This window comes from Myotis davidii, unplaced genomic scaffold, assembly GCF_000327345.1.
Source record: "Myotis davidii unplaced genomic scaffold, ASM32734v1 scaffold962, whole genome shotgun sequence".
NCBI classification, from domain to species: Eukaryota; Metazoa; Chordata; class Mammalia; order Chiroptera; family Vespertilionidae; genus Myotis; species Myotis davidii.
Window position 1 is genome coordinate 3,236,224 of NW_006295559.1, and position 16,181 is coordinate 3,252,404.

Here is a 16,181-nt window from a genome sequence, read left to right on the forward strand (position 1 = left end):
AACTCCTCCTCCTACTGTTCCAGCCTTCATGGGAAACAGTGCAGACTCGGTAGGTCTCCATAGCCCTGGTTTCTTTGTTTCAGTGTTTTCCCCAGCCCTCCCTCTTCCTGCCCAAAACCAGTATTAAGAAAAAGGATTCTGTGCCCCCCGCCCCCATTTCTTTGGATATATAACAACACATCTAGGGGTCAAATATCTAATAACTTCAACCAACTAGAATATAATCAGAATCTCAGAAACATTTGGAGAATATTAAAATGTCCAAAAAGTTTGTTGAAGAATGTTTAGTCACAGGAGGGCTCTTTCAGCCCTTACTCTGCTTCCACTTAGCTTTATTTCTTTTTTATTTCTTAATTAAAAAGATTATGATAGTTTATGATATTGAAGTGAAGCTAGAATGTATAATAGTTTAACATCTAGTTTGTTGTCTTTATTTATTATTTTTAAAATATATTTTATTGATTTTTTACAGAGAGGAAGGGAGAGGGATAGAGTGAGAAACATCGATGAGAGAGAAACATCCATCAGCTGCCTCCTGCACACTCCCCACTGGGTATGTGCCCGCAACCAAGGTACATGCCCTTGACCGGAATCGAACCCGGGAACCTTGAGTCCACAGGCCGAAGCTCTATCCACTGAGCCAAACTGGTCAGGGCTGTCTTTATTTTTTATAAATAAAATTGAACAAATGATAAACCTGTAGATATTTAGAATTTCTAAAAACTAATTCTGTAAACATTTTACAAATTGGGAACTTATCGCCTGGTTTTATAAATGTTTTGATACTCTCAAAATTTTTGTGTTGAGAAAAAAAAAAGTCATACATTGGCCTTTCATCATTCTGGGTAAATGAGGTGTGGAGTTTTAATTAATTAATTAATTAATTTATACATTTGTTTGTTTGTGTAGTAGAGTCCCGATGCACAAAATTCATACACGGGTAGGGTCCCTAGGCCTGGCTGGCAATCAGGGCCGATTGGGGCCTTCCGGCTGCTGGCCATGGCCTTCCTTTCCTCGGCTGCCTGCCAGGGCCATCCTTCCCCCGGCTGCTTCCTTCCTTCCTTTATTCCGTGCCGCCCCCTGATGGTCAGCACACAACATAGTGAGCGGTCGAACTCCTGGTCGGTCAAATTCCTGAGGGGACAATTTGCATATTAGCCTTTCATTATATAGGATTTTTACTGAGTGTTTTTAAAATTGTTGACAGTATTATAAATGTCCCCCATTTCCCTCCGTTTGCCCCCTTCCCCATCCAGCCCCCCACCCCTCCCCATGCCTTCACCACACTATTGTCTGTGAAGCCTGGAGATTTTTAAATTAGTGAGGAGTTTTTTTTGAAATTATAATCCAGTGAGATTTTCTAGTAGGCCTTGGGTCTGGATATTTCCTTACCTTTTCAGAGGCCCATGTGAATTATTTTGCCAGACACATTAATCCAAACAAATTATAAACTACATACTAACCTTAAACTAAAGTTTATCTTATGAACCATTTATCTTCATTTAAAATGACCATTTCCTGGATCTTTGAACCAGTCTATTGTTGAGGATGGTTATATTAGGCTCATGATTCACTATTGATAATTTTTGATAACTTATAGATGTATCACTGTCATTATTAAAGATGTGCTTTCCCAACTTCTACATGTATGTGAATGGAAGAAGAAGGAAGTGGGACTAAGCAAGGGGCAGTGGTGGTAGAGACAGAAACACAGACAGGGAGAGGCAAGGAAATAGAGACTTTTTGACTAAAATTACTTACTACATCTATATCTGATCTTACTAGTAGCGCCTTTCACTTATAATTAAGTATATATTGTTACATTCCTTACGGAATTACCTTGATTTTCAACCACTTGTATTATTTAACTTCTAACACATGTCTTCTTAACCCAAAAGCACTATGTGTGAGTAGGTATCGTGTGTATCTTTACTCTTTATATCCTTTGAAACTTTATAGTTGTTATTTTAAAGATTGAATATATATATATGAATGGTTCATCATCCTTAAAATACTTTGAGTTTTGTTGCCCAATATGAGAACCAATAGCCACAAGAGACTATATAAATGTATGTTTAAATGAAATAAAATAAAACATGTGGTTCTTCAGGTGCACTAGTCATATTGGACAGTCAGATATAGAACATTTCTGTCATCTCAGAAAGTTCTGTTGGATGGTGCCGATCTAGAGGATATCGAATAAATCGGGGATTCAGTTAAAATATACATTTTAACCTTTTAAGATAAGTATTTCAAGCATATATTTATTTCTATAGGCGCAAAACTCTGTAAGTCAACCCAGTCTTGGAAAACATGCTTTAAGAGATAAAATTGAGTTTTAATAAGATATCTGATTTTGCTAAATAAATGCCTGCTTCTAAATTACTGGAAAATAATTGGTTCTAAAGTCTGTATTTCCCTTACAGTATTGCTTATATTATAGAATGTGTGTCAAATTCTTCATCATACAGAAAGTTAGATATCAAGCTCATGCTAATTATCACAAATCTCAAGCTAAGTGAGGAGGGTCGGGAATGGGAAGAGGGAGGGAAGGTCTGCAGGGAGGTGGCTGGAGAAAGGGATTTTTCCTTATCCTATATAATAAAGAGCTAATACACTAATTTGACCAAACAGCAGAACAACCATCCAGATGACCTTCCAGATGACCTTCTGGAAGACTTTCAGGACGAAGCCAGGGCTGCGAGGGTTGAGCCCCTTGCACGAATTTCGTGCATTAGGCCTCTAATCACTGAACAATATTCCATTGTTTAAATGTTCCACAATTTATTCATTCATCTGCTGAAAGACATCTTTGTTGCTTCCAAGTTTGGGCAATCCTATATAATATGCAAATCGACCAATTGGTGGAACAACTGGTTGCTATGACATGCACTGACCACCAGGCGATAGACACTCAACACAGGAGCTGCCCCCTGATGGTCAGTGTGCTCCCACAGGGAGAGCGCACTCAGCCAGAAGCCAGGCTCATGGCTGTCAAGCGCAGGGGGGGTAGCAGGAGCCTTTCCTGCCTCCACAGCAGCACTAAGTTATCAGTTGGACATTCCCTAAGGGCTCCCGGAATGTAAGAGGGCACAGGCGGGGCTGAAGGACCCCCACCAAGTGCACGAATTTCATGCATCAGGCCTCTAGTTAATTATATAAGAAACATTAGTAAACCATGGAATATAAAAGGTATTCATTCCAGACAACTTCATAGACATTGTCTGGTACAGGATCCTTTCATCACCTCATTTCTAAATGCTGATCCTTTGATTATGTGTCTTTATTATGTACTTAATTTTTTATAATCTTATGATATAGCTTTATTTGATTCATTTTCTAAATAATGTTTGTTGAGTTTACCTATTTTAACATGACCCTGAATTTAGAAGCTCTTAAAACATTTTGAAGAAAACAATGCATGTTTTATTTAAAAAATAATAATATTCTATCTAACAGTCCAAAACTGTTGCTACTCAGTTCTTTATTTCCTTGTGGATATGGAGGTGGAGACTAAAGATTTCTCAATTCAATGTTAAGTCCAAACCTGAATCAAAACATCATCATTAGTTACTTTTAACAACTGAACTATTATTGCCTTTGTTTCAAGGGAGCCTCGTCACATGAGAACACATTTCACCTAGACACAGAAGAAATTCATTTTAAGCTTATGAGCAATTATGCATTCTGTTTTTTTTATATATAAGTGCTATGTCCTGATGTTTCATTATGGAGGAAAAAAGCTTTAAGTAAAAGTAAGTTTTAAAAAATTCCTGATACAGGAAGCGAAAAAGCCAGTAGACTTTCTAATTGCCTTTTAGAATCTCTGAGTTCCCTCATTACCTGTGATTTAAGCTAAAAATGAGGTAATTATAGATAACATCAGTGTTTATCTGGTTGATCTTGGCACCTGCAGTCCTAATGTTGAAACTTACCTAGATCTGGTGCCACACTGCAGTCTGATGCCGACATACCTAATTTACGCTTCTCACATTCCCATTGATTTTTACTTTAGATGTTCTTGTTCTATTTGAATAACATTTTTTAAATCATACCTTTAAAATGTTATAAAGTTACATACTCTTACATGGAGTATTGGAATTATAGCACAGTTCTTCATTAATAGAAATCTTCCACTATGTTTCTAGAAACAGATTACAAGTTTATTGTTTCCTTTTTCCTATGCATTTGATAAAGCAATTGTGATAAAACTTAATAGGGCAATATTTTTCAAATATTGGCATGCACTTTAGGATTAAAAAATTGTATAAATCTTTTTGCATCAGGTTAACTTTTTTTACCTTCAAATATTTTCTACTCATCTAACTCTGAGTTCATCCTGCTTCAAGATCAACTTCATCCTGCCCTGGCCTTGAGTTTTACCATTATTCTAGTCACATATGAAAAATGATGATCATGGTTGACTGGCCAACCTTATAGGCTATATAACAATACATCAGTTATCAGGGGTCATCTTTGAGGACTCCTCTAGCACACTTCCCCCTTAGGACACTTCCAAGAAACATGTGTCCACCTTCCTTCCTGTTCCCCAGAGATAATCCCTTCTCTGCTCTCAGCAGCTTTCATCATCAGTAAAAAATCAAAGTAGCTTCTCTAAACCAAGTATTGAAGATTCTAAGAGCTGGACTCTGTGTCAGCGGTTCTCAACATGTGGGTGACGACCCCTTTGAGGGTCGAACGACCCTTTCACAGGAGTCGCCTAAGACCATCAGAAAACACATATATAATTACATATTGTTTTTGTGATTAATCACTATGCATTAATTATGTTCAATTGGTAACAATGAAAATACATCCTGCACATCAGATATTTACATTACAATTCATAACAGCAGCAAAATTATAGTTATGAAGTAGCAACGAAAATAATTTTATGGTTGGGGGTCATCACAACATGAGGAACTGTATTAAAGGGTTGCACCGTTAGGACGGTGGAGAACCACTGCTCTGTGTAGTCTCTGAGCTCTTTCAATTATTGTAGTCATTTGAGCCCCGTAGAGACATTCTCCGTTGTCCAAATAATGCCCAAAAATGGAGTAGAAGACGTCATATAAAATATACAGTATAAAATGTATTCTCTAGTGTTATCGCCATTTGGGACAATTCAGAAATTTTCGAGTCCAGAATTGCCACATAATTAAGTCACTTATGCATTATTTAGGTTACAAAAGTATTTAAATAATTATATTTGGAAGGCTTTAACTAGTTTCATATTAATTTTATGTTCAAAGCTTGGGAAAATACTACCTTAAAATACATAATTAGAAACAGACAGTACCTTATGATCATCAGCTGTATTTTTATTCTCTGCATACTCAAGTTGATCTCCATGTTTAAAAAAACTATTGCAGGAGGCTTAACTACCTAAGTTGATCTTAGAAGGGAAGGCAGCAACTGCTGCTGCAGAAGTTGATTTCATTTCTTAGAAATGATTGCAGCCAAATGATCATGGCCAACATTTTTAATTAGTAACAACGTTCTTGAGGAGGACAGAGGTAGGCTCAGAATCCTTCTCAACACAATGCTTCCAAGGCAGCCACTACTAATTCATTAACATTGGCATGAGAAAGGAAACCAGCTTATCTCTGCCTCTCTCTGCTGAGATGCTGGTTATGTTTTCAGGGACCCAGTGCCTGCAAGGCAGAGTAATTGCCACTAGATGGCACTAGCACTATGTCAAGAGAGTCCTCAAGGCCCAAGTTTCTAATGGCCCAGTAGTTCTCAACCTGTGGGTCGCGACCATCGGAAAACACATATAGCATATCAGATATTTACATTAAGATTCATAACAGTAGCAAAATTACAGTTATGAAGTAGCAACAAAAATAATTTTATGGTTGGGGGTCACCACAACATGAGGAACTGTATTAAAGGGTCGCGGCATTAGGAAGGTTGAGAACCACTGCATCTGTTCCATTTGAGGCTTTTACAAATCTAAATGTTCTTGGAAGTCCATAACCACCCACAACAGTTGTTGACTCACCTTCTCACTCCAACTGGTGACAACTTTTCTCTATACCCTTGTATTTGATGTTCAAAAACTAAAAATCTAAGGAAGAAAGTATAAGGGCACACTAATACCTCGCCTTGTTGCCAGGGGCAATTTTTGTCTTGGATATCTGGAGTATCATGTTCCCTGTAGTAGTGTTTTCCATGTTATTCCAGGAAGATGCTCAAGCTAATTCTCGTTCCTTTTTTCTATTGACAACATATTTGATTTTTGAGTCTTAGTTTTCTCATTTATAAAGAGGATTAAATATAGTTACCCTAGGAGGGTTGTTTTGAGGTTAAAAGTGATAATATCTAGCCCTGGCTGGGTGTCTAAGTTGTTTGGAGTATTGTCCCATTCACCAAAAGGTCTCAGGTTCGATTCCCCGTCAGGGCACCTATGGGAGGCAACCAATTGATGTTTCTCTCTCTCTTCCTCTCTAAAAATCAATAAAAACATATCCTCAGGTGATGATTTTTAAAAAGGTGATATATCTAAAATCTTATATATTATGACATAGGTGGATTTGAAGCATTTTAATAACATCATTGCCAGATTTTTGCTGTTACAGCAACAGTATATATACTAATGGTATATGACAGAGTTTAGCAACTACCTTTTATTTTTTGTTAATTAAACTGAAAAATTCCACCTCAGGCTCCTCAGTACTTACTCTTCTTTTCCCAAGTCCTGTAGTCTAGCTCCCCTCAAAGGGCTAAACTTTTTAACATTTTGCCCTTGAAGGTCTGTCAAAGCTCTGACAGCTCAGCTGTTGGATGTAGCATCTCATCCAACATGGTGCTGCATGCCCATGGTGCTACTATTTATTATTTTCTATACTGAGTGTTAATTTTTAGATATAAAACTATTCTTCCCTCCTTTGTATTACCAGAGTACTTTGTCTTAATCACATCATTATTGGTTTGCATATACATCTATTCTCCTAACTTTATGCTTTAAAAAATATATATCTGAGTGTTAAGCACATGGTAGGCACTAAATGTTTATTATGTATACTCAGTATCACAGTTTATTAACAAAACACTATTCCAGAGGAGAGAAAGACAATTAATAGGCTATCTTGTGGCTTTATGTTGCTCTGTTGTTAGAGCTCTTCATCAGTTTGAGATGTTAAACCTTAATTGGAACTATAAGTACCCATGAATAAATTTAAATGATTGTGAATTTCAGGGATAGTGTTTCCATTTCACATGCCTCAGTCTCCTTTTCTCTTTGCCAACCCTGTAATCAAGGCACAGGATCTTATTTAAGCTAACAAATGATTATCCTTCATTACATAAGTAGTATGTCACTTGACCTTAAAAGGCTGCTTACTTCATAAGATGGCAATGAATCCAGCCACCAGCTGTGTCTACTTTCACAATATCTTGGTACCTTTGAATAGAAGCTGATTTTTCAGGAGCTAGGGAGTCATTGCCTCCCACTTCCGTCTCTGATCTAGAATGCATCGGTGTTTTCAGGCCATGGAACTGCATCATCTCTCACGAGTTCTGATTCCTCTTGGGTTTAAAATACATTTGAAATCTGCACTTTTTGTTTACAGACCACAAGCTATATGAATGTACAGTTTCTGAGATATACTCCTGTAATGTTCTTTGTACTCATTGCTGATCTCGTCTTTGAGTATTATTAAAACCTGGATAAAAACAAAACTTGAACAGTAAGAGGTGCATAATGTATGTGATATTGTTGGAAAATAGATAATGTATTTAAAATACTACAGGTAACACAAATGGACTAAAGTGATTTTTAAAACCATAAGATCTCAGTGACTATTTCTTTGAATGTGGAGTGGCTAAGAACTACTTCAGCGTAAAAACAATGGAAAGATCATCAAGATAAATTAATGTTAGGTTTATATTATATACAAATTAAAAAGCTTCAGGGTGTAGAACAATCAAGAGGATTGGGTTAAAAATACATATAGATGGCAGGAAAGGTGTAATGTCTTTAATGTATGAAAAGCTCAGACCTGTGATAAAGCCTACTATCATAAAAGCATTATAACATTATTAACAATAATACTATTTTGTGAATGTTATGATATATGCTGCACCCTTCTGAGGGTCTGTCATACAGTTAAATCCTCATAGTAATTCTTTGAGGGAGATGATAGTATTATTATTATTTCATTTTACAGATGATGAAACAGACACACAAGGAGGTTAAGTAGCTTGCTCATGCTTGCATAGCTAGTTAAGTAGCTAGTACAGGGGTGGGCAAACTTTTTGACTCGAGGGCCACAATGGGTTCTTAAGTTGGACCGGAGGGCCGGAACAAAAGCATGGATGGAGTGTTTGTGTGAACTAATATAAATTCAAAGTAAACATCATTACATGAAAGGGTACGGTCTTTTTTTTCAATAGTTTTATTCATTTCTAAGAGGCCGGATCCGGCCCACGGGCCGTAGTTTGCCCACGGCTGATGCTAGTACATTGGCTGTTTTTCTGATCCCAGGAGTGTGGTTCTGATGTCTGTTTTCTTAACCACTATCCTATACATCTTAACATAGGCAAAGGACAAGAAAGGAAGTTGTAAAAAGAAGAGATATAAAATGACCTAAAAAGCATGAGAAATTTTCAGTTTCATTAATGATATAAAATCAAACAAAAATAAAAATGAAATATTAGCTCTTTTGCGAATAGAGTGATGAAAGTAGAAAGTTCGCATGGAGTGGTGGTAGAAGGTTGCATGGTGGGGTGTGTGTCCCACTGGCGATACTTACCCACAAGGCCGAAGGCTTGGTGGGACAGGGGGCAGTGCTGCAGGCTGAGGCTGGAGAGTCTCCTGCTCCAGGCCGTGGGAGTGTGCCAGTGCCCTCGTGACTCTTCTGGAAAACTGTGGAGCAGATGCGCTTGCTCCACAGTCTGGTTTTTTAACTCCACGTGTACAGTTGAGTGTCAGATACCATAGCGCGCAAGACTGGCCTTTCTCAAAATAAGTCGGGTCTGGTCAGTGGCAGCTGCATGTGTGTGGGGAAGGATGATTGAGGGTTTCAGAGGCTTGCTTTTGAGTAAGTCTCTGAAGAGATTGCCAGGCTTTTAGCTTTGATTAAAAAATTTCAAATTACACATTTCTTGTGGCATTATTATATCTGAGAGAGATTTCATAAAGCTGTACTCGGTTGCCTCAAATGTTGACGAATGTTTCTTGATGTTTAGTTTGGTATAAGATGCTGGGAATATAAGTCTACTTCCTTTATTCAAACTCAGTAAGTGGTTTGGGACAATTAATTTCCAATTGTTTCCCAGTAGAGCAGATTTACTTGTATATTAATGAGGCACAGGTGTTAGGCCCCTGGTGTCTGCGTGCCTGGGAGGCATATTTCAGTTGTTTATCTACTCAGCCATAGGTACTGCAAGGTACTCAAGCTTGCCTTTAACAGTTTTTACAGTGAGGCTTTTAAATTTTTTGATGTTTATTTTTTTTCAAATTTGCTGCACCTGTTAAAATTTTAAAACAGATCATGTAGAAAGAAGTAGCAGAGATTTCAATAGAAAATAGCACTAAAAAGTAAAAGAAAGCAGTCTTCTGGTATATCTACCTGCCAGCCTGACATTGAAGAGAAATGGGTTCATTTCAACAGATATTTCATGTGAGAAGCCAGTGGAATCAACAATGCACCTTTTTATTGTGTGTTTTTGGAGCACGTATATCTTTGTCAATGGCTAAAGCAGTCATAAGCTTATGCTAATATTCATTTTTTGTCTTGTCTATTCACTGAACTGCACTACCAACATTTTAGAGGAAATGAAATAGCCTCCATAGACATTATGAATTTCAGTAGCTGGCATAATTATAGCTATCTACATATTCATTAAATCTACAGAAGAACTCTGTCCAAAAAGACAGCCATGCGTTCAGAAACAGTGCACAACTAAATATATACATCTTAAAAGTTGCATTTCTTAGACTTATTTAAAATTAATTTCCTGTAGCACTCCTCTCCAAGCAGAAGAATTTTAACAAAAGCTTCTCCATGCTTTGGTTTCTTGCATATAGGAAAGAATGGGAGGAACTCTTTGTAAACAACAATTACTTGGCAACAATAAGGCAGAAGGGGATTAATGGGCAGCTGAGAAGCAGCAGGTTCCGCAGCATTTGCTGGAAGGTAAGAAGAAAATATTTATTTACAGTTTGCGGTTGCAGTATATCAACACATTACCTGATGCCCTGGAAGATTACCCATTCGGGGGATCACTGAATTTTCCAGGAGCTGCACTCTAGACTTTTTTTGGCCATCCATGCTTATCTTTCATAGAACATTTACTAATAAGGTTGAACTACCTTAGTTCTGAATAACTGGTGATGGTAAAGGAGTCATTTGAAATAACAGCTTTTTCATCTCATTTGATGGTGCAGAATTCAAAGCAACACTTTAACATGCCCCAGCCACTGCAGAAACTGTTGAAGCGGGGCAGGGGCAGAGGGGGGATTTACTTTCAGATTCCTATTATATCTAGTGCCATCATGTATCCATCCTTTCTTTTCTCTTCATAAATAGCATATAGGAAGGATTTTTTTATATTTCTTTGATGGGACACACAAAGTGTAGGACAGCAAGAAGAAGTGGAAGGGAATTAGGTCAATCTCTTTAGAAAGGGCCATTGGTTACCAAAACTGATAATAATAATCCACAATTATCATTTTAGTTGCTTGGAAATATTGTCCCTTTTTCTACTCAAAATGAATTAATTTAGTTTTAGTCTCATTTCTAAAATGACTTTTATTGGAAGTTTTTTAGGGTAGATCTGCATGAATTGAGCATTTGGAATCTGCAAGTACAGACAGTAAGGAAACATGATGTATCGGACAGTTTTAGATTTAATAATTTAGATTTAATAATTGAAATACATTTTTCTTCTGTTAGATGCAGGCAGTGAAGGCAGGAGACCTGCTGATGAAATATTTGTATACAAATATTTGTGCCTCCTCTCCCCTCCATTCTTTGTTGTTTAACTTTTAGTATCATTCATTTGCGGAAAATAAACTCAAATCCAGCTTTATTTTAATGTATTAAGCTAAATTAAATCAAATTTGTCTTTTTAAGAATGCTTGTTATTTTCATAAGCTGATTGCCGGTTGTAAATTGAATTTTCTGCTGTGAAAGGAATGACTTCACTTCTCAGGCTGTGTCCTCAGATTGTCTGTCCTCTACCTGCTTCATTCAAGACAAACCTTAAACCTTGAAATTACTAACTGGACCTTATGCCTATTAATGTCCTCTCTTACCCCAAACAGTAACTTCTCCATTTCACTGGCATAGCAATTTAGGACTGTAAAATCGGAACCACACTTGAACCTCAGTGAATTTTTTTGTTCATTATTAATATATATCTGGAGAGAAGGTTGCTTCCATTGTGTGGTGTAGCTTTTGAGATCTTAGGGGGGAAGGTGGCCTTTGTTCACATTTGGAATTACCCAAATATATATTTCTTAAATATTTCCAAATTTATTGAGAATTAGAATGATGATAGAAATATGAAATGCCAGAAATATGAATATCTTAATTTTCAGGTGATTCTCTTTGGCATAGTTTCACACTTCTTGTGATATTTATAAAAGTTTTTTTTCTTCTTGACAGCTATTTCTTTGTGTTCTCCCTCAAGATAAAAATCAGTGGATAAGTAAAATTAAAGAATTAAGAGCATGGTATAGCAGCATCAAAGAAATAGTAAGTTGCATTTTAATTAATATAATTGTTTTCAAATGTGTGCTTTAAAGTCCAGTGGCCTCTGATCCCTTGTTTTCTTTCTTTCTTCCCTAGCACATCACCAACCCGAGGAAGGTCGTTGGCCAGCAGGACCTGATGATCAATAATCCCCTTTCACAGGATGAAGGGGTAAAATTCACGTTTATTCCTATCGCAACTTCTTTTGCCCATAAGCACGTGTTTATCATACTGGTTATCAGTTACCACAAAAGCAGAGTTATTTCATACCAACTATTTTTTTTCACCCCCACATACTACCCAAAACCTCATGGAAATTTTCTCTTGTATATACTGTGTTGGAGGAAGTGTATGATCCATATCTGTGGAATGCCACTACAAAGAAGAAGTCCCAAGGAGGTCTGTAAGAACTAAGGATGAGCTAGAAGAGCAAAAAGATGAGGATGGAACTGTTTTATCAAGGGTGCCGTAGGGAGCAGTAGGAAAGCCTCCCTGTATGATAGAAATAGAGAAGAGTTCACTTTGTAGGACTAACTCAGAGGAAGAAAGGAAACTATTTGTAGTGATTCCATGAAGAAGTTTTTAAAGATAGGGAAAAGGTTAGACCTACCTCCACTCATATTCTCGTGAAGACTAGGAATAATTACTTCTTTATAAGTGTTGTATAATTTCTTTAATTACTATTGTAATTCCTAGATTCATACTAATAGAAATTTTTTTCTAGTTAATATGTAACATTAGCATTTTCCAGTGATACATATCTGTCCTAGCTAATAAAAGAGTAATATGCAAATTGACCATCACTCCAATACACAAGATGGCCGCCCCCATGTGGACACAAGATGGCCAGCAGGGGAGGGTAGTTGGGGGTAACCAGTCCTGCAGGGAAGGGCAGTTGTAGGTGACCAGGCCTGAAGGGGAGGGCAGTTGGGGATGACCAGGCTGGCAGGGGAGGGCAGTTAGGGGCAGTCGGGCCCGCAAGGGAGGGCAGTTAGGGGCAACCAGGCTGGCAAGGGAGGGAAGTTAGGGGTGACCGGGCCAGCAGGGGAGGGCAGTTGGGGGCAATTGGGCTGGCAGGGGAGCAATTAGACGTTGATCAGGCTGGCGCGGAATGAAGGAAGGCCCCGGCCGGCAGCCAGCAGCGGGGAAGGAAGGTCCCGAATGGCTCTGATCACTGGCTCGGCCTAGAGAACGTACCCGTGCACGAATTTCGTGCACCAGGCCTCTAGTAAATATAATTTAGTCTATGGTACAGCAGCATAAAATATTGTTAAGTAAGTTTTAAAACTTTACATAAATTCACATTTTAAGAAGTCCGTAAAAATCTATTCAATTGGGCCCTGTCTGTTGGGGCTAAGTGGTTACAGCATTGTCCCTTGCACTGAAGGATTGCAGGTTCATTTCCAGCCCCAGTCAGGAGGCATGTGGGAGGTAGCCAATCAATGTCTCTCTCTCACATCAATGTTTCCCTCTTCCTCTCTTTTCCTCCCTACTCCCTCCTTTCCAATCTCTCTCTAAAAATCAATGGAAAACTGATCCTCAGGTGAGGATTAACAACAACAAAAAAACTATTAAATTAGAAGACAAAACTTTGTAGAAAACATTGGGAATTCAGGTTAGGTTCATGTCGGACCAGTTGGGCTATGGCCTACTCTAATCCAAGCAGAACTTTTTGTAGTTTCGAGGTAGTACCGGGTACATAGTAGTAAAAGTATTGTTCATTTTATATAGATAACAGAAAATAATTTAAATATATATATATATATATGCACCCAGCAACTGAATGGCAGAATGACCATTCGCTATGATGTGCACTGCTGTGGCCAACCAGCTGATCCAGCTCAATCAGCTCTCCACCCCGATCGGGGTTGAGGCGACAGCCAACAGTCTGTGACCCCTCCCCCTGCCAGCTGTCCCTGATTGCCTCCCCACCCCAATAGGGCTGGGGGCCAGCTGGCCAACCTCCTGAGTCCCCTTCCCCTTACTGGCCCCACCCCCAATCGGCCTCCATCGGAGCAGGCCTGCTGGACCCCATGGGTGCACGAATTTGTGTACTGGGCCTCTAGTATATAATAATATCTCTGGAAAAAATTGGTGTTAGAATAAGGATGTGTCGAAAGTAAACTAGAATTTAATAAAATTGCTCCAGTTTCAGGTTTCCTACCTGCAATGTGAAATGATAACTCAAAGAAGGATAAATTTAATCATTTAAATTATTAAATTCAGATCATCAAAGTCAAACGAAGTTGTGAGGTTATTTTAAATAGGTTGTTCTCTTTATTTCAGAGTCTTTGGAATAAATTCTTCCAAGATAAAGAACTCCGATCGATGATTGAACAAGATGTCACAAGAACGTATGTAGAACTATTTATAAATTACTTTCAATAATTAAAATTAGTATTACCTCTGTGTTTTAGCAAAATCCAAAATCTATTGAGGAGACTTATGTTAATAACAAAGTTATTTTGGCCAAGTTTTGATAATAGCTATCATTTTCTATTCTTAAAATATAGATTTCTGTGTTCCATTTTTCAAAATAAATTATTATATTTATAATGTTGATACTCTTAAAATAATATTTAATCATTTTTTCAATTTTTAACAATTATTTTAAGTCATGTGCTTCTGATTAAGGTTGTATTATGTATTCATAATACAGATATTGCTAGAAAGATTTATCTCTTGCTTTACACCTTTGAATTCCTGTCTAACCAAATTAATTTTTTAAATGACTGCTATTACTTTACCCTCTTTATTTCCCTTCCTCTTGAAGCCATTGAGTTTTGAAACAGTTTCTTCTCTCAGTCTACTCAGTATTTACCATGTGAAAAAGCAGTTTCTTATTTAGCACATAGTCAATATCCATACCTTTTATACATTGACCTCATTTTTCTGGGTCAAGTACTGTAGTGAGAAGTACATGGAATTTGTGTAAGAAGATCCTAGGGTAACTTATAGCAACATATGATGTAATCTTGAGCAAATTACTTTCAATGAATGTCTTTCTCCTGAGTGTCCTTTTCTATAAAATGAGGAAAATAGCAATCACCTCATAGTGTTGTTATATGAATATATTTGTAATAGAAGTAAATGAGATATGTTTATACTTTAAGCTATAAAAAAGCACATACGTGTTAGTAAATTTGATTTGATCATTGGGGTCTAGGATGAGCCAGGTGTACAGAGTCATGAGTATCTCTGGGGCCTTCTTCCAAGTCCTTCTGCAGCTTTGCCTGTCGGCCTACTCTTAGTTCAACTCCTACTAGATTTGTCACAGTGTCAAGGCCTCTGGTTCTCTTCTATTCCTCTCTTTCCAGATCCAAACAGAATAATCAAATGACATGGACTACTTTTAAGGTTATTCTACATATTTAACAAATGAAATTTGTTTCAAAAATTCAGAGGAATCTTGAGTTCAGAACACAACAAAATCTTAGAAAGCTGGCAATAGTGTTGGTTTCGGAATAGAGATTTGGGATCATTTTGATGAGCTTGAGTTATCCAGTTACCAGAAGTAACCACTTACAGGGAAGCTCCACTCAGAGGTGTAGGGTAGCTATGTGCAATGCTCCCATAATCACCTTGGAAAGTAGAAGCCATTGTGTTGATGCACAGGAGGCATTCAATTAACATTTGTGAATAAAACAAAAATAATAAGTTTCCTCATCAGTCATTTAAGTAACTAGGTAATTAATGGCAGTAAAACAGGTCTCTAAAAACAAAATCCAAGGTATATATTGCTAACCCAGCAGTAAAGGTACCTCTTTCTTTCAGATGCTAGGCAGTTATCTTAGAAAAATTGACTGCTTCAGCTTGTAGTGGCTAATAAGGATGATAGTGTTCATATCATTATTAGATGGAAGTGGAGGACCTGTGCCATGGGGCAGAAGCACACACTCAGAGGCCAGGTGTGCCAGATTGGCTAAAAGAAACAGCAAACAGAGGGGGAAATAAAATGTGGATAGCCAAACCTAGCTGGAAGTGGCTTTGGGGGGTGTTCATCATTTTGGTTACTTAGCTCAAACATATTTGCTTTGCTATTAGAAAGTGTTATTTTTGAAAGCTGTGTTCTTGTAACTATTTGGTTTCATATTTTCTATGCATTTTTCTTATGGCATGTATATAAGTTAATCTCCACTGGTACATTTTAATTAAGTTGGCAAACACTAGATTCAGGGAAAGCAGCTAGGAAGCCCTATAATCCATAGCACAAGTGGGGAGGCTGCATACCTTCTTTTCCAGAAGGTTCTCTCCATATTTAGTTTCCTTGTTACCTGTGTATGTATCTTGTGGCAAGTAACTTCGTTTGTAGGGTAAGATTGTCAGTCTTACTGTAAAGCCACCAAATTGCCTAATCATAAAAGCTGAGTAGCTTGAGTAATTTTACTACTTTAGGTAATACATTCTTTCTAGAAGGCACTACATGATCTAAAATCCATGGTTTTCAGTTTAGTCTGCAAGGCAGCTCATAATGCAATA

The 16,181-nt window shown here is 37.6% G+C and overlaps 1 protein-coding gene across 15 annotated transcripts in view; it reads left to right on the forward strand.

Annotated features, from left to right (window-relative positions):
• The window catches only part of TBC1D5 (TBC1 domain family member 5), a 431,389-nt gene that overhangs the window by 225,955 nt on the left and 189,253 nt on the right, over positions 1-16,181 (forward strand). For all 15 annotated transcript variants that reach the window (XM_006770168.2, XM_015568088.1, XM_015568082.1 and 12 more), the window contains 4 exons: positions 10,034-10,142; positions 11,616-11,705; positions 11,799-11,873; positions 13,989-14,056. In XM_006770168.2, coding sequence (XP_006770231.1) covers positions 10,034-10,142; positions 11,616-11,705; positions 11,799-11,873; positions 13,989-14,056 — 342 coding nt within the window. The remainder of the gene's footprint in view (positions 1-10,033; positions 10,143-11,615; positions 11,706-11,798; positions 11,874-13,988; positions 14,057-16,181) is intronic.